This window comes from Nyctereutes procyonoides, unplaced genomic scaffold (genome assembly GCF_905146905.1).
Source record: "Nyctereutes procyonoides isolate TBG_1078 unplaced genomic scaffold, NYPRO_anot_genome, whole genome shotgun sequence".
NCBI lineage: Eukaryota > Metazoa > Chordata > Mammalia > Carnivora > Canidae > Nyctereutes > Nyctereutes procyonoides.
The window spans coordinates 4,766,866-4,789,629 of record NW_026575128.1 but is presented as its reverse complement, the minus strand read 5'-3'; the positions used below and the strand labels follow the sequence as shown (position 1 = coordinate 4,789,629).

The 22,764-nt window shown below is 43.7% G+C and overlaps 1 protein-coding gene across 2 annotated transcripts in view; it reads right to left on the bottom strand.

The window, feature by feature from the left end:
• MTF1 (metal regulatory transcription factor 1) overlaps positions 1 to 22,764 on the bottom strand; it is a 37,568-nt gene that overhangs the window by 7,772 nt on the left and 7,032 nt on the right. For both annotated transcript variants that reach the window (XM_055341890.1, XM_055341891.1), the window contains exons 3-7: positions 13,146 to 13,384; positions 11,801 to 11,932; positions 9,546 to 9,619; positions 8,760 to 8,896; positions 5,051 to 5,125 (exon numbers count right to left, since the gene is read on the bottom strand). In XM_055341890.1, coding sequence (XP_055197865.1) covers positions 5,051 to 5,125; positions 8,760 to 8,896; positions 9,546 to 9,619; positions 11,801 to 11,932; positions 13,146 to 13,384 — 657 coding nt within the window. The remainder of the gene's footprint in view (positions 1 to 5,050; positions 5,126 to 8,759; positions 8,897 to 9,545; positions 9,620 to 11,800; positions 11,933 to 13,145; positions 13,385 to 22,764) is intronic.

Here is a 22,764-nt window from a genome sequence, read left to right as displayed (position 1 = left end):
TCCAACAACTCTGCTGCTGGGAGGGGAAAGAATCACTCTGGGCCTGGGCAAGTGTGGTGAGTGCAACTGTGCAGCAACCTAGAGGTCTGAAATGAAACTGCCCCTTTGAATCAAAAGAGGCTAATTATTCTAAGCATGATTCCACTGACTGGAAGATGAGTGAATCTGACTGCCAGCATGACACATGCTGAAGACACAAATCTACACCAGGACTTCTGCTTCCAGTGCAGAGGGAGTTAAGAATCACAGGGCAAGGGGAGCCTGGGTGACTCAGTGGTTGAGAGTCTGCCTTTGGCTCAGGTTGTGATCCCAGGTTCCTGGGATAGAGTCCTGCATCGGGCTCCCTGCAGGGAGTCTGCTTCTCCCTCTGCCTATGTCACTGCCTCTCTTTCTGTCTCTCATGAATAAATAAAATATTAAAAAAAAAACCACAGGGATCCCTGGGTGGCGCAGCGGTTTGGCGCCTGCCTTTGGCCCAGGGCACAATCCTGGAGACCTGGGATCGAGTCCCACGTCGGGCTCCCGGTGCATGGAGCCTGCTTCTCCCTCTGCCTGTGTCTCTGCCTCTCTCTCTCTCTGTGACTATCATAAATAAATAAAAAATTAAAAAAAAAAAATCACAGGCCAAGATAGCAGCCTTCCAACTTTTCATCACGATGCAAAGTAAGAATTACATTTATACCCACAAACAATTTATATGTACACACATACATCCCTCACATTACGTAACTATCCGTACTATAACTATAACAAAAGTCTATGAAACGAGGCTTCTCCTTACTACATGCCAGGTCTTCTGATGCTCTCTATTGTGCTGATGTCCTTAAATGTAGACCTTACCCCCTACTTTATAATTCAGTTTGAAAAGTAGTGAGCTAACGACCCCACTACACTGTCAGCTCAACAACTTCCTCATGGTGGTTATTTTTGTTTTACCGGTTTACAAATTATCAGCAATAACACTGTTAAAAAGGAATAAGCCTGTGTAACTCCAAGAGATCACCATGAGAATGTTCCCATCAGCATTATCCTAAGAGCTCCACACTAGAAACTATCCACATACCCAAGGGAAGTAGAGAGAACAAATTGTGGAACATTCACTTAATGTAGGAGAACCAATGATCTACAGCTATGCAACAATATGGATTCATTTCTTTTTTTTTTTAAGACTTTATTTATTCATGAGAGGCAGAGAGAGATTGAGAGAGAGAGAGAGAGAGAGGCAGAAACACAGGCAGAGGGAGAAGCAGGCTCCATGCAGGGAGCCCGATGTGGGACTCGATCCCAGGACTCCAGGATCACACCCTGGGCTGAAGGTGGCGCTAAACCCCTGAGCCACCCGGGCTGCCCAATGGATTCATTTCTTAAACATGACATTGCAAGAAAGAAGCCAGCACAAACCAGTACAACTGGCACGATTCCAATTGCACAAAGCACAAGAACAGGCAAATCCATCTTACGTTGCTAGAAGTTGGGATAGTGGTTATCCCTAAGAGGGAATAGATGTTAGTGGGCATGAAGGGTGGAGGGCTTCTGGGATACTGGGAATGTTCATTTCTTGATTTGGGTGCTGGTTACATGGATGTGATGGATTGTGATCATTCATTAAGCTGTATATTTGTGATAGGTGTACTTTTCTGTATGTATATTATACTTCAATAGAAAGTATTTTCCACACTAAAAAAAAAATGTACTGAGGGGACTAGGACTCAGTCACTGCCAGGCTTCAGGGCACAAACCTGGAGGCAGAGCAAGTTGCAGCAGCTCCCCACAGTAAAGAAGATGAGAACAGGCTGAGCCTCTAGGGCCTGGAGCAGAGAGACCAAGAACCCTGGGAGTTGTCTAGGACCAGGATGGATCCTGAAGCTCAGGAGCCATGAGGCCCAGAGGCCCATTCCTAGCTGCTCCAACCCTCCGTTAACGAAAAATCTGAACAAACTGAAGCTCACTTCCAGGACACATACATATGCAGCTGCCCAGAAACCTAGAAAAAGATGATGTCCTCAAAAATGTATTTGATATTAACAATTCATCTTTTTTTTTTAAGTAGAACAAAGCAAAATTAATTCTATTACTTCAAGGAATTGTGGCCTTAAGAATGAAAGACTAAAAACGAGAGTATTGCCAATTCTGGAATAACTGTTGGGTGGTGAGGGCACACTATGTAATTTGACCCCAAGGGACAGAGCCTCTCTCTTGCTGATGTAAATTGTGGTTTTGTTTTTTTAAAAAAAGGCTTTCCTTCTTCTTCTTCTTCCTTTTTTTTTTTTTTTTTTTTTTAAGTACTTAATGTCCCTCCAAACCAGGATTCCTCATCTGATGACCCGAGGGCTCCAGAAAGCTCTTTAGTCCTAGGTCATGGCCCTGGCCAGGAGTGGACTCTTGAACCATTTAATACACCTCTGAGATTAAAGAGATATTACACTCAGAAATCTTAGGTTCCATAACTCAGAGGGCATTGAGGCCATCCAGTATAGAAATTTCACTTTAAACTATGAGCTCTAAAACGTGAATAGGCATAAAAATCATACGAGGTGCTTATTTAATGTTTCTTTGTTCATTTGGTACATTTCTATTTCTCCGTCTTCAATTTTTTTTTTAAGATTTTATTTATTTATTAATGAGAGACACAGAAAGAGAGAGAGGCAGGGAGAGGGAGAAGCAGGCTCCATGCAGGGAGCCAGATGCGGGACTCAATCTCCGGTCTCCAGGATCACGCCCTGGGCTGCAGGCGGCACCAAACCGCTGCGCCACCAGGGCTGCCCTCTGATGAGATTTCATATTTATTCAATTACAAGCATATTCCTTTAGGTCCTTGAGCATAAAAGAGCTACTCCTTGTTTACTGCAGTGCCTGGCTGGCTCAGTCAGTGGTTCTTAATCTCAGGATCATGAGCTTAAGCCCCATGTTGGGGGCTTTTTTTTTTTTTTAATTTTATGTATTTATTCATGAGAGACACACAGAGAGAGGCAGAGACATAGGCAGAGGGAGAAGCAGGCTCCCTGCAGGGAGCCCAATGCAGAACTCGATCTCAGGACCCTGGGATCATGACCTGAGCTGAAGGCAGATGCTCAACCACTGAGCCACCCAAGTGCCCCAGGTATAAAGATTCCTTAAAAAAAAAAAATAAACTTAAAAAAAAAAAAAACCTTAAAAACAAAAATCCTTGTCTGCTAATTCTAACATCTCACTCATCTTGGGATTCATCTCCACAGATTACCATTGCTCTTGAGTAGGATTAATGTTTTCCTCTTTCTTATGTTTACTAACTTTGGATCACGCTGAACATTGTAAATGATATGCTGTTGAGACTCTGGATTCTGTTATACTTCTGGAAGAGACAGTGTCCGTTTGTCTGCTTGAATAGTCTGTTGGTCTGGCTGTGCCCCAACTGCAAACTTGGTCTTCCCTGTGGGGGACAACAGCTGCCTCTTTGTCCAGTTCTTCAGCCTCAGCTGGGCTGCTAAGGGCCTGTCTCACACACATACAGTTCTAGGGCCAACTAGAGATGAGAACAGTTATACACAGAGCTTGGGGCTCCCACTATGTTGGCTCTTCACTTTCCAGGTGCTGCTGTGGTAGCTCTGAACTCTGTCCTCTGGTTATTCAAGCCGGTGTGCCTGAAAGTTTACTGAGTTTTACCCATCTTATTTGGTGTCAACTGGGGCTTGCCCCGAGGCTGACAAGCTGTAATACTCGAAAGCCTATCTAGTGCCTTTGACATTGTCCACATGGTTCCTTCTTCCGAGCTTTACCTCTGCCTGTTTGGGGGTTGCTCTTTGGTGCCTTCAAGTAGTTGTTCTTGATCGTTTGCCTAGCATAGGTAGTTGTTTTCTACAGGAGGGTTGGTCTGATACCAGTAACTCTGCCATTACTGAAGAACCCAAGCCTTGGGGTGTTTATGTAAAAAGACAGTGTCAGAAGCCATTCCCAGGGGATACTGATGAAGCAGGCTTGTGATGAGGCCCAAGCAGCTATGTCGCCAGAAGTGCTGCAGATGACTCCACTGATCACACTTTGAGAAACAGCACACATTTCATGGCATTTCCGAGTCTTTCCATCTCTGCTCAAATACTTCCTACCACGTTGATTCCTTTCTACTTATGCACATACTCCTAGAAAATCTAACTCAAGCTATGTTTATTTACCACAGAAAAACTACAAACAATTTACAACAACCAGCGTTGCTGACACAGTAAAGCACGGATCCTCAGGAAGGAGTATAACCTCAGGTTTCATGCAGTGGCCTGCAAGGCACATCATAGAGCCACAGGAGTGGCAGGGAAGTTCCAAAGACAGTGAACTGAAGCCATCCAATCAAGAAACAGTAGGATTGTCCTTTAGAAGAAGGCTTATAGGGATCCCTGGGTGGCGCAGTGGTTTGGCGCCTGCCTTTGGCCCAGGGCACGATCCTGGAGACCCAGGATCGATTCCCACGTCGGGCTCCCGGTGCATGGAGCCTGCTTCTCCCTCTGCCTATGTCTCTGCCTCTCTCTTTCTCTCTGTGTGTGACTATCATAAATAAATAAAAATTTAAAAAAAAAAAAGAAGAAGAAGAAGGCTTATAGAGAAGGTTCCCTTTGGGATGCCAATGCAGTGAGCTCCAAGACAGACTCTAGTCAGATTGGCAGGGCTTGAGAAAGTCTGCAAACTGGAATTCTGGGTGAATTCTGGCTCCCCCTTATAGTTGACTAATTTTAAGCTCAAGGACAGACCACACCTAGTTTTTTACCACTACAAGCTCAGTACCAACACACTGCCCAATGGATTAGGCACTCAATAAATATTTGCTAGATGAACAAAAGAATGAAACTTCTAGGGCCAGAGGTTATCAGGTGAGTAAAGGCATCAGGCATTAGAGAGAACAAGCTCTCCCATGGAGGCTCTATGAGGAAGTAAAACCAAAACCAAAACAGCCCTAACGGGTCAGTAATTGGACACAACCAAGTCTGGAAGACTGCAAAGGTTGGCCTCCCTCAATTTTCCCACCAAAGGGAGTGCTCAATTCTTGAACTTATTTTTCTCACACCCGTATCAGAGGTACACTTACTGTAGAATTTTCTCGAAGTTCAGAATCTGTGGACAGAAGGCTCAAGTCACTCAGACAAAGTGAATGATTTGTATCCTGTGAAGGAGAAAAAATTCGAATTGAGTAACAAAAAAAATCAGGATTTATAGTAGCATAGCATGTAATAAAACAGTTGATCACAATGTCCCTACAGTTCCAAATGTCTAGATTTATTACTTGGAGAGGTAAAAACCATCCAAAGCAAGGGCTCTGTGAATTATTTTAATTTTTAAAATCCTGATATTCTTAAAAGAATGTCTTATGTTTTTTTAAAGAATGTCATATTTCTTAAAGATGAATAATAAAGAGTTTAAGAATTATCTCATGACTCAGGCTCCAGAGTAACAAAAGCTGTAATAATAGCAAATTAATAATATTTGTATAATCAGTCATACCATTTACAAAGCAATTTCACATGATCTCATCTGCTATTCATATAAACCTGAAGTATTATTTTATATTCCCTTTTTAAATATGAGAAAGTTAATGCTAAGACTGGTAGTGAACTGTCCAAAATCACACAGCTAATTAGCAGAACACAAACCCAGTGCTTCTGATGAGAAGTCCATCTTCCATTGCATCACTGTGTCCCCAGCACCTCAGGGATCCTTACTCAGAGCAGAATTGAGGCTTTATACTTTCCCACTATGACTGCCTAGACTAACTCTGAACTTTGGATTCCTAGGATGCCAGCTGCAATTTACTACACACTTTAAGTGGTAACTCTGCTTACCTCATGGATCAGATGTTCCCATTCATACATGCGTTCAACAAATATTCGCTGAGCGTCTACTATGTATTAGGCACCGTTCTAGGCCCAAGGATACAATAATGAACAAAACAAGGTCCCTGCCACCACAGAGCTTACATGGGAGGGGTGAGGGGGGATGAAGAGAGGGTGACAAAATCCCCGAAGAATACAAGATGATGCTAAATGCTATGGAGGGTAAAGGAAATAGAGACGGCTGGGGCAGGAGATGCCCTTTTATTAGACCAGGGAAGGCTTCTGAGATAAGCTGGCATTTGGGCAGATACTGAAGAGAAGAGAGCATGGGTCATGCACACATCTGGGAAAAGTGTTCCAAGCAGGGGGCACAGCAAATACAAAGGCCCGGAGGCAGGGATTGGCTTCCCTTGTTCCAGGCACCACAAGGAGGACAGTACAGCTAAAGTGAGAGGAAGAGAAGTAAATGAGGCGAGAGACCAGAGTCTATAGGGCCTTGTGGGCCACTGTACAGATTCTGACTTTTGCTGTAAGTGACGGAAGAAGCTACTGGAGAGTTATGAACAGAGGACAGAAGTTATTTGCCTTATGGTTTAGAAAGATTGCTCTGGGTGAAATATGTAGACCAGTCTGTGTCAGGGCAGGGTGGGAGTGAGGAGAAGGGGGAGGTTCGAGGAAGACCACCTAGTGGTTACTGCAGTAATCCAGACAAAAGCTGACACCAGCCTGAACAAAGTATCAGAAGTGATCAGATTCCACATCTATTCTCATGGTAGAGCTGAGACTTTGTTGACAGATGTAGAGTATGAGGGGGGAAAGAAGACGTATCAAGAATGACTCCAAGATTTTTGGCCTGTGCCACTGGAGACACTGAGGTGCCATTTACTAAGGTAGGGACCCACAGGCTAAGGAGGTTTGGACATATCAAATTTGAAAAGACTGAGGATTTCTGGGTTGAAAAAGGAGGTTGAATATATATTATCTTCCTCAACTTACAGTGCAGCTATGTCCTGATAAACCCATCCTAAGTCAAAAAATACATCGAACACCTACTTTTCCAAACTTCACAGCTCAGCCCAACCTACCTGAAACGCACTTAGAACACTTACATTAGCCTATAGTTGGGCAAAACGATTTAACACAAAGATGATTTTATAACAAAATGCTGACTAGCTCGTGTAATTGATTGAACACTGTACTGAAAGGGGAAAAAACAGACTGGTTGAATGGGTCTGTTGTGTATCAGTTGTTTACTCTTGTTATTGCAGGGCTGATGGGGGGTTATGACTCGTTCTCACTGCCCAGCATCACAAGAGAGGATCATACATATCACAGCTCAGCCTTTTGGCTAAGATCAAATGAAGAGAGGATCATACCACCTGCCGTTAGACCGGGAAAAGATTCAAATCAAAATTCAAAGTATGGTTTCTAGTGAATGCATATCATTTTCACACCCATAAAATCAAATCATTCTAAGTGGGGACTGTCTGTACAAGTGTAGAGTTCAGGAAGAGATCCAGGCTGGAGATCTTTATTTAGGACTCAGAGGCAATCTAGATGGCACTGAAAGCCTGAGACAGGAGAAGCTTCCCACCACTGGGGACTGAGCTGTGAGCCAGAGAAGACAAGACCTGAGCACCATGCACTGGGCATCCCAGTGCTTAAGGGGCTGTCACCAGTTAAAGTGTCCTTGGCTTGTCACATGAATAAGAAGACTGATCATGACTTAATACATGCAGCTTAGTAAGCAAAGACTCTCAGATCTTAGTATTTTTATCTGGCTTTCCAGAAGAAGAAACCAAGGCGCAAAAAAAGCCATTTGCCTAAAGGCATCCATCTGATCGGCAGCAGAGCTCCAGAGGCCACAGCCTTCACAGCTCATGTTATTTTGCCTCTCACAACATAGGGGTCAAGAACCAGGCTCTGGAATCAGACTGCCTGCCTAAATTACACTAATTACAAACTCTGGATACTCAGGCAGGTAATTTAATTTCTCCCTATCTCAAAAGTTTCTTTATTGGTAATATGAGGCTAATAATAGCACTGACCTTACATAGCTCTTCTGAGTGAGACAGTCCATATTAAAAGCACTTAGCATCAAATTTGGCACAACGTAAACACTCAGTAAGTGTTAGTTATTATTACTAATAAGATACATGGGCAGAAATCTGTTGGAAGGGATCTTCTGCTGTTTAAAAATTGGAAACCACAGAATTTAAATATGCTGTCTCTCCAAAATCGAAATCAGTATTACCTAATGATTCAAAAGGGGGACAGTGAGCTTCAGTTTCTTTATCTTTGAAATAGTAAGATAATAATACTCACTTCCTAGGTTTAAGAGACATACATAAGTGTCCACCACCACAATAGAAGTAAAATCAGTAAATTTCTCCCAGGACCTCTCCAGAACAGAGCTGCAGAGGAGAGGGAGATATGGTGGAGGGACTTGGCAAAGAACAAACTGTCCAAAACTCTGCAGAGGCATGTTCTGTGGTTCAGCACTTCCCACCAGTGCCTCTCAAACCTTCTGGCCTATGGACAATTCAAAAGGGCAAGAAAGCTTCCAGACTCTACCTGGTTCTCCAATGACAGATTAAACAGACATGTGAGGCAAAACATTAATCTGTGTTCCAAACGCAACCACAGATGTACATTTCATAAACACAAATGAGAAAATGAGACCCATTTAGAGCATATGGTTGACCCTCTGGAAACATGTGAGACCTCTGGTTTCAAGGCATACCTGATGGGAAGGAGGCAGAGCTGAATCAAAAGCTGAAGCACAGGGCACGGGCTGAAATTTCTGCTTGCACCACCCCATCACAAAGATACAGATCTTGACCCTGATTTCTTCCCTCTCACTGACAGACACATAGAGAAGACATTTTGCCCTTTTATTTTGATATACAAACAACTGTTGCTGTTCTGTGCTGCCTAGATCAAAACAAGAGACAAAACACTGCGCACCTCTGATCCATTGTGATTTGGAAGTGCATTGTATGAGTTTCCTTTGTTGTCATGACCTTTCATGTGACTTTTGAGACTGTATTGAGTGCTAAATGTTTTCTCACAGCCATTACTGGGGCAGAAGAAGGGTCTTTCACCTGCAAGAATGACAAGTAGTATTAGTGTTTCCATAACATTATTTCACTGGATTCAGACATCTACTCTTCCCTAACAGGGGAAGTAAATATTCCTACGAGGGTTCAGGTAATAGTCGTTAAAAGTTGGAAAAATTACATGTTAACCATCTCCGTCCTAAAACTTAATGTAGAGCAAAATGGCCTGCTCCTGGCAAGTTTAAAGACAAGAGTAGTTTTTTTTTTCCCTCACAGGTTCTTTGAGAATCTCTGTACTGGTTTCACTTCTTTTTTCTTTCATTTCTTTTTTTTTTTTTTTAAGATTTTATTTATTTATTCATGAGAGACACACAGAGAGAGGCAGAGACATAGGCAGAGGGAGAAGCAGGCTCCCTGAGGAGAGTCTGATGTAGGACTTGATCCCGGGACTCCAGGATCACAACCTAAGCCAAAAGCAGACTCTCAACCACTGAGCCACCCAGGTGCCCCACTGGCTTCATTTCTTAAGGCTGGATTCCTGAGTACAACTTTTACATCCTTTTACCTCTGAAAGAAACTCAAATATTATAGGTGAAGGCTACGCTGATTTAGGCTTGCTCTCTCCATGAAGCTCTACAGTTCTCCAAAGAAACATAGCTTGATGAAGGTTAAAAAAAAATCAGCTTAAACTCACCAGTATGTGTACGGACGTGAGTTTTAAGGTGGTGGCTTGCTGCAAATGCTTTCCCACAGCCATCATGATCACACCTAAGTAAGTTGTTTAAGCAAAGAGAAACAGCAGTCATTAGGTAAATAGGCCTTTATCTTCAACATCTCTTATAAATACAAGCTCAAACTAACACAAATGTTCAGAACACTGAGATCTGATTGAGGAAATTGGTTTTAGAGATGGAAAATGAAGACAGGTCATTGAAAAAAGTGACAAATCTGGGAACAGAGGGAACTGATGGTCCAGGATAAATATTTCTTCTCCTACAAGTAAGTCACATGTTGAGAGCTCTGACAATAAGAGCTTTTTGATGAATTACTTAACAGAATTCTATTGACAATCAGAGCTGATACGGAAAATCTACTGCCAGTGGAAAACTAGGAATGTCAATAGTGGGTAGAGAAGCTCTCACAAAGGCAGGAAGCCTAAATATAACACCAAAACAAAATCACTCCCAACTACATTGGCCATATGATATATAATATATAATGGTTGTAATGACTTATTTATAACCTTCAGTGTCAAGACCCACTTCTCTCTCTTTTACTTTCTTGATAACCAGAGCTGGAAGAAATCTTTCCCTCCTGAGAACTCCTGAGCCATTATCTATGTTCTTCTTTTATGGCACCTGTAATTTCCAATATTATTTTATCTCTATGTGTATACATTTGTTATCTGTTCTCCTAGATTATAAACTCTGAAGGGCAGGGTCCAAGTAGTCCTTTATATCTGCCGTAGTTCTTGCACATAGCAGGCTTGTAGTTCTTGCATATAGCAGGCTTTCAATAACTATTTATATGAATGAATGCATTTTCTTGTAAGCCAAAGTATTTTATTTCTTTAAGTAGAAAGCTTCTCTGGAGCATTTTACTTCTTAATAATCATAATCATTGTGTCTAAAGTCCCATCTAATATTCAAGAAAAATTAGCAGTTTTAATCATCACAAAAATGCATGTGACTGAATAGAAATTAGAGTCCCCTCGACAGCCTTATGGGGTAAAAAGTAACCCAAGCTTCACAGAATCTGGAGAGTAACTAACTAGAATCTAAATACTCTCGCTTTTAGGGATGTCTGGTTGGCTCAACCCACAGAGCATGCAACTCTTAATCCGGGGTTGTGAATTCAAACCTCATGTTGGGCATACAGCTTACTCACTCACTTACTAATTAATTAAATAAGTAAATACTCTTGCTGTTAGAGGGATTACAATTCAGGAATGAAACTTTAATTTTAGAACACCATTCCATTTAATTGGTATTTAAGAGTGGACTGTCCCTGAAGACAGGGGCACCATCAAAGGATCCTGATAAGGAGATGAGAGACTTGAGAGGGGAAAGGTAGCCCATGTGATGCCATGTATGTAACAGCAGTCTCTTCTGCCACAATTTGGAGACAAGGTTTATGGGCAATTTTTAGTAATACATCTATTATATTTAGGGGGAATCCTTACAAACTGATAATCTTATTAAGAAAATGTCATATTAAAAAAGAAAAGAAAATGTCATATAATCATCCCAAACTTGTTTTTGAACCCCTACTGAATGCCCAGAACCATGCCACATGCTATAAGCAGAGAAGAAGGTAGATCATACAAGTCCTTCCTTCAAAGTTACACATTTATGTGTGGGTACATTCAATATACATATGTGCACACATATATAGAGACTGAAATATACAAAAATGGATGCTCCTATATGTGTGTGTATACACACACATTACAAGACAACAACAAGCAACAAAATACCTGCATTCTTATCCCCTCATTTCCCCTCTCATCTCCTCCACTCCCCACCTAGATTTTTAGGTTGCTCTCCCTTTTGCTGTGCTCAAAGCTGTGTGGGCACCTCGGTCTCATATACTGTCTGGTTACTTGTGGTTCTTTCTCACTAGATGATGTTCCCTAGAGAAGAGCGTGTCTTAGTATTTCTCTAGCACTGATAAGTGCCTCCCATGTTGAGTTTCAACAAATGCTCATTGAAAAGGGGAAACCCTGCGGCAGAAAGGCCATCATCACAGTCCAAAAGAAGGATGCTCTTAGAATCCGTCATTACTCCTCCTGTGTGGAGTAGTTGGTTGTAGCTATGTTGGGGAGAGCCAACGCTGCCAAAGAACTGACAGGGGCAGTTTTCATTCTGCTCTGAAAAATGTCAGGGCACATGAAGAGACCCAGCCACAACCTGGTCAGTGACAAAGGGAAGGGAAAATTGTGAGACTTACCGAAATGGCTTTTCTCCTGTATGGGTTCGAATGTGCTTCCTCAGATCACTGAGTGTGGTGAAGTACTTGCTGCAGCCTTCAGATTCACAGTTAAACGTTTTCCCTGTGTGAAGCCTCTGATGTGCTTTCAGCCTGCAAGATGTTCCACAGAGAAAGTCCCTTTGTCATTTGCATAATGTACTACAGAGCCTCCCCACTCATGTCAGCTTAACGTGCTTCGGGATCCAGGGCATAAGAATTCCATATCCATTATACAGCAGCATCCAAAATTGTTTACTTGAAGAGAAATTCAGAAAAGTATGTAGCTTACCAGTAGGAGTATGACTCTGCAGCCAGACTGCCTGGGACTCAAATCCCGGACCCATTTCCTACTGGATGGGGGGGGCCCTGAGCCAGTTACAAAACCTCTCTGTGCTTCCACTTACTTGTCAGCTGCTGTGAGGATGAACACCCAGAATAGTGCTTCACACACAGTGAGAGCTTCTTAAGTGTTAGCTATTGCCGTGTTTGTTACTTTGGACCCAAAGCTGAAGAAGACATGGTTTCCTGATACAAATGGTGTAAAAGGGAACTGGCTAACAAGTGGTAGAAAAAAGTTATCTTCAAAGTGAGAAAGGACCAAAAGTTGACAGAAGCCTCAGTACAGGCCCTGAGCCAAGAGGAGGCAACAGGCCAAGTATTAAAATCCCCAGGCCCATAAAAGCGGTGGTCGCCGTCAAAAAAATAATAATAATAAAAATAAAATAAAATAATAAAATAAAATAAAAAAAATAAAATCCCCAGGCCGGTATTTGAACACAAATATATTATCGTTTTTAATTACCCCCTTTTATGTCAATTTTTAAGTAATAAGTTCCTCCAGCAAATGTTAAACAGTTGAGCACCGCTGTGCTCTTCATTTATTTTATTATTTTTTATTATTTTTTATTTTTTTTAATTTATTTATTTATGATAGTCACAGAGAGAGAGAGAGAGAGAGAGAGAGAAGCAGAGACACAGGCAGAGGGAGAAGCAGGCTCCATGCACCGGGAGCCCGATATGGGATTCGATCCCGGGTCTCCAGGATCGCGCCCTGAGCCAAAGGCAGGCGCCAAACCGCTGCGCCACCCAGGGATCCCTTTTTTATTATTTTTTTAGGTAGGCTCCATGCCCAGCATGGAACCCAGCAGGGGGCTTGAACTCATGGCTCTGAGACCAAGAGTCAGTGGCTCAAGCAACTGAACCTCCCAGGCGCCCCCTTGCTGTGCCGTTTAAAACCCTGGCAGTACACATTTGCACAGGGCAAGGGGAGGGCTCTGCAATCACAAGGCCAGGGTCAGAAGCTGGAGAAGAGGCGTGTACACACCTGTACAGCGTGTTGAATGCCTTCTCACAGCCCTGCACGTCGCACTCAAATGGCTTCTCCTTCGTGTGCACTCGCACATGGATCCTGAGGCTGTAGGAGGTGAGGAAGGCCTTGCCGCAGCCCTCCTGATTACAGACAAAGGTGTACTCTCCTCGGTGAGTCTTCTGGTGGGTGCGCAGGTTGCCTGCTGTGCTGTAGGTGCGGGGACAGCCCTCAAAGGTGCACTGGTACCGCTTTACCTGGCAGACAAAGAACACCTCATCAATAGGACAAAAGAGCTGCCGAGGGCCTAACTCCCTGCAGAGCCTGGCTCCCAGGAAATGTGCACAACACACAGAGGTTTGTATCATAAGCACAAAAAACCACCTCGAACACCAAAGCGGGGAAATCTTCCCATGGATCAAATCATGCCACAACAACAAATAATAAGTCATGGGGATGAGATAAGCTTGTACGCAGATGAATATTCTAAATTAATATAAAAAGGGGTTTTTCAGACTCTGGTATACATCTAGCCTCTAAAGCTGGGCCGCTCATAGTTACCTATACTGAAATAACATTTTGGCTTGCTTTGGGTTTCTTTCTTTTTTTAAAGATTTACTTATTTATTTAAGAAAGAGAGAGACAGACAGACAGTGTATGCGGGGTTGGGAGTGCAGAGTCTTAAGCAGACTCTGTGATGAGTAGAGCCCGATGAGAGGCTCCATCTCATGACCCTGAGATCACCACCTGAACTGAAACCAAGAGTCTGACACTTAACCAACTACACCACCCAGGCATCCGTTGGCTTTAAAGCTTGATTAAACACCCTGCCTTGTGGCACCCCACCTTGACTGGAACTGGCCAATGTTGAACTGAGTCTAAAGCATCCTGACATTGATATGCTCGGTCATCATGCAGTATATCCCTACCATAGTTTCAAGTCTATGAAATAAAAACACTGTATCATGAATTTCTTGGAGTATTTACAGTATAACAGTTCCCAAAATGCCAGCCTCTCCGTTTCACTTTCACCGCCAAACTTCTTGAGAGGGTAGCATACATGTGTGCCTCCATCTCCTTTGATGCCCACATACTCCTTAACAACTTGGCAAGTGGGTTTCACTGCAGGAAATGATTCTCTTGCACTTCCTGGTGGCCAACCCTTCCATCCTTCTTCATTTGCCTTCACTTGCAAAACTCTCTCATCAGTGATGTACCTCCCCCCCACCCCCACCCCCAAAAAAAAAAAAAAAACTTGGCCTTCACAACACAGCAATTCCACAGGGCTCTCTTTATCTTCTTCTCCAAGCTACTCCTTTCCCTTCAATTGATATGTAGGTATATCCTGGAACTTATCTCTCATCTCTCAACCCCTCCCCTACCTGCCCCAGTGCAGGGGAAGCAGACTTAGACATAGCAGGAGGAGAATGAATTTCTGGCATTTATGTTCAAGACCTTCCATAAGTCATTTTGCTTCCTTGAACCTCAGTTCTTTACTTCTCAAAGGAGTATTAATAAAGCCTGCCCTGCCTGTCTCAGTGCTGCAGAGTGGAACAAAATGAGATCAAACATTCATGAAAATACGCTGTAAATGATCTGATACTGTACACACCAGGGCGGTAGTACTGTCTACTCTTTAGCTTTCATGGAACATCTTCATCCTTTGACCCCAACCTTGCTCCAAAGCCTCAGTCCACAACTCCAACTACACTATTAGTGTTCATTCCACATTTACTGAACTATCGGGTCCCAGGCAACAAGCTAGATACCATATCAGATAAACAAGTGAACAAGACAAAAATCTCTGCTTTGGGGGCACCTGGGTGGCTCAGTGGTTGAGCATCTGCCTTTGGCTCAGATCGTGATCCCGGGATTCCGGGATCGAGTCCCACATCGGGCTTCCTGCATGGAGCCTGCTTCTTCCTCTGCCTGTGTCTCTGCCTCTCTCTCTGTGCTCTCATGAATAAATTTTAAAAACCTTAAAAAAAAATCTCTGGTTTTAAAAAATGCCAATTTTAAGGAGGTGGATGTGCACAAATTATTATAAACTGTGCTGAGCCTGACAACACACACATGCCCCAGGAGCCTGGGGATATAAAAAAGGGAAATCTAACCCTCCTAGTGAAGGCTGAGTTTCTCTCTCTCTCTCTCTCTCTCTCTCTCTCTCTCTCTCTGTTTTTTCACATGCCTGTTGTTTTAGGGATAAACTGAAAATGTGTTCCTCAGATAAACCAGTGAACCACAAACATACCTGCAGCATGTAAGAGACTGGATGCAGAAGGATCTAGAAAAATAAGGTGAAGCCTCCTTACTCAAGCTATGGAGTAGAGGAATAAGACAATGGAGACTCATCAATGGGTTTTAACCAAGAGAGCAACATATCAGATCAGCAGTTGAGGAGAGATCCTTCAGGTAGCCTACTAGAGAATGGACTGGAAAGGTAAGAGAACAGAAGAAGGGGTAGAGAGACTAAGAGAAGAGGAACAACAGTCCAGCAGGGACACGAGAAGAACCTGAACAGGGAAGTGAGAGTGAACTATGAGAGATGAATTCCAGGGAGTGTGGGGATGGGCTAGGGAAACAGGAAGAGAAGCCAAAGAGAATGATGACATAGAAGCCTACAGAAAAAGGATCTCAAGGAAAATGAATGATCAGAATATGAAATGACCAAGAAAACAAGGAACACAGGACTGAGGAGACTCCTGGATTCCCAGCAGCTGGGAACTATTAATGGCTTAGCAAAGCTGATTTTAATGAACTGCTGGGGCCTGAAGTCTGGACGAAGGTGAATAAACCAAAGGTGAAGTGGAGGCAGAAATGAGAGACGGACAGCAGGAGCAAGAGTGGGCTTCTGAGTTGATGCTTTTTTGAGTAGGGTAGGGCTGAGCATATTTGTAAGGAGAAAGGACCCAGAAAAAAAGATTCCTTCCAAGAGGAATATAAAGAAAAGGGTGGGCAGCCTGGGTGGCTCAGTGGTTTAGCGCCGCCTGCAGTCCAGGGCCTGATCCTGGGGACCCGGGATCGAATCCCACATCGGGCTTCCGGTGCATGGAGCCTGCTTCTCCCTCTGCCTGTGTCTCTGCCTCTCTCTCTTTCTCTGTGTCTTTCATAAATAAGTAAATAAAATCTTTAAAAAAAATAAAGGGTATTTAAAAAGCTGGTGGAGGGAAAAGCCTCAGGTGGGAAGGGGGACAGGCAGCCTGAGAGCAGAGAGGGACTGAGGTAAGAATGGGTCTACAAGGTTTCTATAACGGGCCAAATTGTGCATATTTAAGGCTTTGTGGGCCATGTAGACTGTTACAACCACTTGACCCTGAAAGTAGCCATCAACAAATATATAAACGGATAAGCCAGGATGTGCTCCAGAAAAACTACTTATGGACAGGAGGATTTGAATGTCGTATCATTTTCATCTATCACGAAATACTATTCTTCTGATTTAAAACAAATCATTTAAAAATGGAAAAACCATTCTACAAATACAGGTATTTGCATGGATTTGACCTGTGGGCCCCAATTTGCCAAACCCTAAAACCTGTGGGTGTGGGGAAGGGAGGAGCCCTAACTCCTCCCATCTCCCCTCCCACTCCTTGTCTCATCTGTCCAACCCCCAGCACAATCTTGCAAAGTGCTCTCTCACTGTTCATTCCACAGCCTTCCCACTGCTACACAGGAGGTGCTCTGTAAACATCTGCTGCACTGAATTACTACCCATCACTCCAGGCGTTCTCATGTCTCAGGGCCTAGGTCTGAAGCCAATCATTGCCAGATTTGTTCTAAAACAGTGATCTAGGGGAACCTGGGTGGCTCAGTGGCTGAGTGTCTGCCTTTGGCTCAGGGAGTGATCCCAGGGTCCTGGGACTGAGTCTCGCCTCTGCCTTTGTCTCTGCCTTTCTCATGAATAAACAAATAAAATCTTTAAAAACAAACAAGCAAATAACTAAAACAGTGTTCTCCACATGCTACCTCTATGCTCAGATGCTAACATCCCTTCACCTGATACTCAAGATCCCCCCGTAGGTCCTCTTCCACCTTCTATGCTGTTACTCCATCACCAGCCCAACAGCAGGCTCTGCTAAGCCTACAGGCAACAGGACTCCTTCCCTAATCGCCACACTGAATCCCTACTTGCCTGCCTCTGCTCCTTCCATTCTTTCTGCTGGAAATGCCTGATTCCTTCTCTGCTTTTCTGAGTCTCTCTCTCTCTTCCTTCCACTCAAGCCTCACTACCTCCCCAAGGCACTCCACAATCAACACACATCTAAGTGACAGTGCCCTTCTCTGAATTCCAATATTTAACTCTACCACTCATTTGGCACTTAGCCTATGTTGTTAATTATCCTCTCGTGCATATATCCTGGTTTCCCATCAAGACTAAAAACCTCTTTGGTTCGGGCAGGCAGATTTCAACACAGTCACTGACCAGGAAGGAGAAGCGGGACTGTGGCTGCTGCAATAGAGCAGCAGCATGTCTCAATCAGAGTGCTTCAACAATGGCAGCTGATAAGAGCAGACTCTCATTCTTAAGATGAGACAGCAGTTGATACCTTTATAAGGAACAGTGCAATCAATCATTAACTACCCCTTCCAGTCTCCTTGCCCGACCAACCTCTACCCCACCCCACCTCCCACCTCCCCACCCCCGCCCCATCCAGGTTTTTCACTTGGCCAGCTCAAGCTTCCATTTAAAAGCTCCTTCCTTGAGGAACTGTTTTATATCATTACCTCTTTAGTTGGTAGGCACAGTGGTAGCCAGAAAACACAAAGCACTAAATGAATACTTGTTGAGCTAAATGAATGAATGGCTGCTCTCCTGGTGGACTGTAGGCTCCATGAGAACAGGGCCCATGTCTGTCTTGGTCACAGCTCAGGGGCTAGCCTCGTGGAAGAATGGCACCACATTCATATTTGCTGAAGGAATGATTGTACAAACAAAACCAAGCCAGCAGGACTTAATGCTGAGGAACACAGTGACAAGGGTGACAAGTGACAAAGGAAGGATGGTCAATAGGTCAAATGTAGCAGAGATGACTACTGAAGCATTTCTTGGGTTTGCCTGATTCATCAGATCATAAGCCTCCCAGCAAGATTAGCTTCACTGGAAGGGTAAGAACAGAAGCCAGAATGTAACAGGCTGAGAAGTTGGAGAAAAGCAAGGAACTGAAGACCATGAATATAACTACTCTTTCAAGGAACTTGGCTGAGAAGAGGGAGAGAGGAGAGAAAGTTAGGAGAGGATACAAACTGGGGAAGGTATTTGTGTTTAAAATGGGGGGAGAAAAATAATAACAAAATAAAGGTGGGGGAGACAGTGGGGACGCCTAGATGGCTCAGTTGGTTGAGTGTCTGCCTTCAGCTTAGGTCATAATTCCAGGGTCCTAGGGTCCAGCAGATTCAGGCTCCCTGCTCAGCAGGGAGCTGGCTTCTCCCTCTCCCTCTGCCCATCCTCTCCACTTGTGAGGTCTCTCTCTCAAATAAATAAATAGATTTTTTTTTAATGTTTTGAAAAGGTGGAGGAGACAGGTTGACTGTCAGAGTCAATGCCTGCCCCCCAATAATGTACTGAATAGACAAGTAATCTCTCACCCCATCAAGAGGGAAGCAGTAAATGGAAGTCATCATTCTGAGTCTTTCAGAATCGTTTTTAAATAGCACCAAATTTCACAAAAGGGAAAACTAAACCTCCTCAAACTGGATCCGAACAGGAAGTTGCAAAAAACACATAAGTTTTCATGGTTACAGAGAAGAGGTATTGCAACACGTGGTACATTTAAATACAAGTAAGGTTTATCATGCTTTCAAAAAATTATGTCGCGGGGATTATATTGTCCAAGGTGCTAGGCAGAGGGAAAAAATAGTCCCTGCTCTTAAGAAGCCCAACGTGAAGAGGAGAATCAAACAAAGAGACAGAAAAGACCCAAAATGAGAAGTTGTGCTGATAATGGAGGTGAGAATAGAAGTACAGGGAAAAAGCATCTAATTTAGATGTGGGGACCACTGAGAAAGACTTCTCAAAGGAGGTTATGCTCAAGCTGAATCTAAAGAACCTGTGAAAGAGGTGACACATAATTCACCTCTCAAAATTAACTAACGTTATGTATAATATGAACACAATTCACTGCCGATTCCACTGGATAATAAAGTATGCATTTCTCTATAAGAGCTGAAGAATCGCATTCCTTTAACTTTCCTGTGCAGCAGATAGGTGGCCTCTAACACTTGTCGATTCCCAGGGTAAGGAGCACGGAGGGGGTGCAGGGTAGGCTCACTGAGGATGGAGTGTAATGTTATAATGGTCAAGAAGCATGAGCTTTCAGAGAACTGCTATTGGTTTGCAAGGTGTTCTGGGTAATTCTAGAGTAGAGAAATCGTTAACAAAGATGACTGCCTGGTTAAACCAACAGAGTCAGAGAAGGAAAGGTAAACGAGACAAGCAAAAATGAGAAAACTAAACACTGGCCTGCAGGAGATAAAAGCTCAAAAAAATTTTCAGGGAAGAGAAAAGGCTGGGTTTCTGCTGGAGGAAAAAGACAATGAGAGACCAAGAGAACTAGATTTGACCCTCCTCACTGGCCCTATACTCAGTGAGGAAAGGGAGTCTCTGGTCCTGAGCATCCGGCACAGGAATGAACATTCTCACAAGTCACGCAGTGGCCGGGCCAAGAGAGCTGTGGGAGCTGCCCATTCCTGCCCAACACTGGGGACCTCCTCCCCGATCCCAGCTCTGTTCCCGGGCTTGCACGGATCTCACTTCTACTCTACAATGTGCAACCACAGGACTCAAAGTGGATGTTTAAGAGCTCTGCGTGACTTCATTCCTTCATCGGGCCTCCCACTGCCCACCACCGGAGCTGGAGTCACACAGTGCTACCCACACCTCAGCCTTTTACCCTCGCAGAACTGACGCCGTCCTGCTGCCCCTCTCCACAGCTCACAGGTGTGCCGGCCGAGTCTCCCCTCTGTCTTTACAAAGGTGGCGTGTTAAGTTAGAACAGCATAGGCTTTGGCATCCAGAACATCTTCAGTTCAAACCTCATTTCTACCACGTGCTGATTGTATGTATGTTTCTAAGCCTGTTTTCTTCATCTGTAAAATGAGGGCTAAGAGTACCTATTTCATGGATTGTTACGAAGATTAAACACACAGCTACATTGAAGCCCTTGACACAGTGACCAGTACACAGCAGGCGCTCAGCAGATGCTAGCGGCCTTGCCCTCTCACCACTCAGCATATCTGGAGTCCTCATTCTTTAGCTCTAAGGACCCTCAGCTCTTAAAATAAGTCATGGGGATGCAGCCTCAGCATGGTGACTACAGTTAACTGTGTCATACTACATATCTGAAAAATGCTAAGAGAGTAGGTCTTAAAACATCTCATCATAAGAAAAAAAAAAACTGCAACTATGTGTCTTGACAATGTTAACTAGACTTACTGTGGTGATCATTTCACAATGTACACAAATACTGAATCATTATGTTCTAAGTCTGAAACTAATATAATGCTACATGTTGATTATCTCTCAGTAAGAGAGGTGGTTTTTTTAAACGCATCCTCAGCTTTGCTGGCTGTTCCAGCTGCCCACCCATGGAATGAACTTTCAGTGGCCAGGTGCTAAGGAAGTCAAAGGGAGCAGATAACCCGTGGCAAGGGCTGGTGTCCACAGAACCCCACAGAAGGACTACAAATATGTTGTCCTGATTACAAAGGGTGGTTCACATTCCATAGTGATATGAATACAACAGCTCAGCTACCTAGGGGTTACTGGGGCTTCTGCAGGCTGTCCTGGAATCCAACCACAATTTAGAACCATGTTCTAAGGAGAAAATGTTTCCCAAAGAGTTCCTAACAAAGGCCATTTTAACCTCTTCTTAAACACATTACCCCAAACCTCCTTCAAGAACCATGTGGGCCGAGGAGGGACAGAAATGAAATGAGCATTCACTGAACCACCATGATCAACCAGACACTGTGCTAAATGTTTTATGCACATACTGTTGTATATTTATGTCTGAATAAATCTCATTTAATCTTCACAAAATGCAATGGGATATTTTTATTTCAGTTGCACAAAAGAGGAAACAGAGCAGCTTGCCCAAGGCCACACGGAACAAAGATGGAACCCAGGTCTAAAAATTATCCCTTTGCACATCACAGAAGAAACAATTTCAAGAATAGGCTTGATTTAAATAAGAGAAAAACATTAAAATTTGGGCTTTTTCTCCAATATCCCACAGTACCAAAATGTTAACAATATCCAACAGGTACAGCTTATACAGAATGTGAATCTGAGACCTGTTATTCCTGCAGTACCATGCTGTAAAACCAATATGTTCAGAAAACCACTCCATCCTTTTTCCAGGCCAGGGAGCCTTCATGATGGAAGTGCTGATGGCTACGGAGAGGTACTAACACACATGCAGGCAGGCAGAGAAGTGCATAAATGGCTTCTCCCAGTGGTAAATGAGAAATGCTTCCTGCCCTGGGTTCCTACAGACCCTGCACATACAGCCTCTTGCAGTCTCCCTGCTGGAGTCCCAGCCCATCAGGGAAGAGACTATTTCTTTGTCCTTTCTGAGAGCTACAAAAGTAGATACTCGGTAAGTAAAAGCTTGTGGAAAAAGAGTGAATGGATCCTCAACACTAGAATTTCAAACAGCAACAGTCCTAGTTCTGAATGGCAATTCCGTGGGAGTTCAGAAGGGAGCCTGGGAAGAAATGTAATCACAGTATGCAAAGGCTAAAAGCAAGTAGTTCCCCTCTGGGAGACTCAGCAATATCCAGGTTTGTCGAGAGTAGATCATTCCACTGCCTGAGGGGCTGATAACGAGGAACGAAATTGGAACGAGGTCTCCCAAAGTAAAGGATGTACTGCAAAACACTAGAGTCAAATTTTTCCCTTTATTCTTATACTTCAAATTTGTTACACAAGGGGGAAAAACCCCCACAAAACTCCTCTTGGAGGGATCCCTGGGTGGCGCAGCGGTTTGGCGCCTGCCTTTGGCCCAGGGCGCGATCCTGGAGACCCGGGATCGAATCCCATGTCGGGCTCCCGGTGCATGGAGCCTGCTTCTCCCTCTGCCTGTGTCTCTGCCTCTCTCTCTCTCTCTGTAACTATAATAAATAAATAAATTAAAAAAAAAAAAGATTAAAAAAAAAAACTCCTCTTGGAGTGTCACTGACTAATATAGCAAGCTGCCTAATTCACAAAGCATCTCTATAACTGTGCTTCTTGGGTGAAAAAAAAAAAAAGATTCTTTTCCAATCAACGCACCAGAATACTATGGCACATCATGAAGAACACATCTGGTATGCGGTTCCTGGCTTTCTTCATACTCCCTGGCCAACTACTGAGCAGAGAAGTGGCAGGGTCAGTTAGTCACAGGGGGTACATTACGTTCACCAGTGTGGTTCGTACAGAAGTGGATAGACAGGTAACTAGACAGACCCAGCAGGTTCTCAGGAAGGTATGGATGCAGGAAAGCTTGGGAAACCATGGACTACGTGAACTGACTAAAGGAAACACAGCTGCTCAGAAACCCAGAGTAGGACATTAAAGGAGCAACCCTCTTTAGACTGCTGATCTTGCGAAGAATGGCACATATTTGACGATTTCTCAAAGCTACCAGCAGCTGGATGG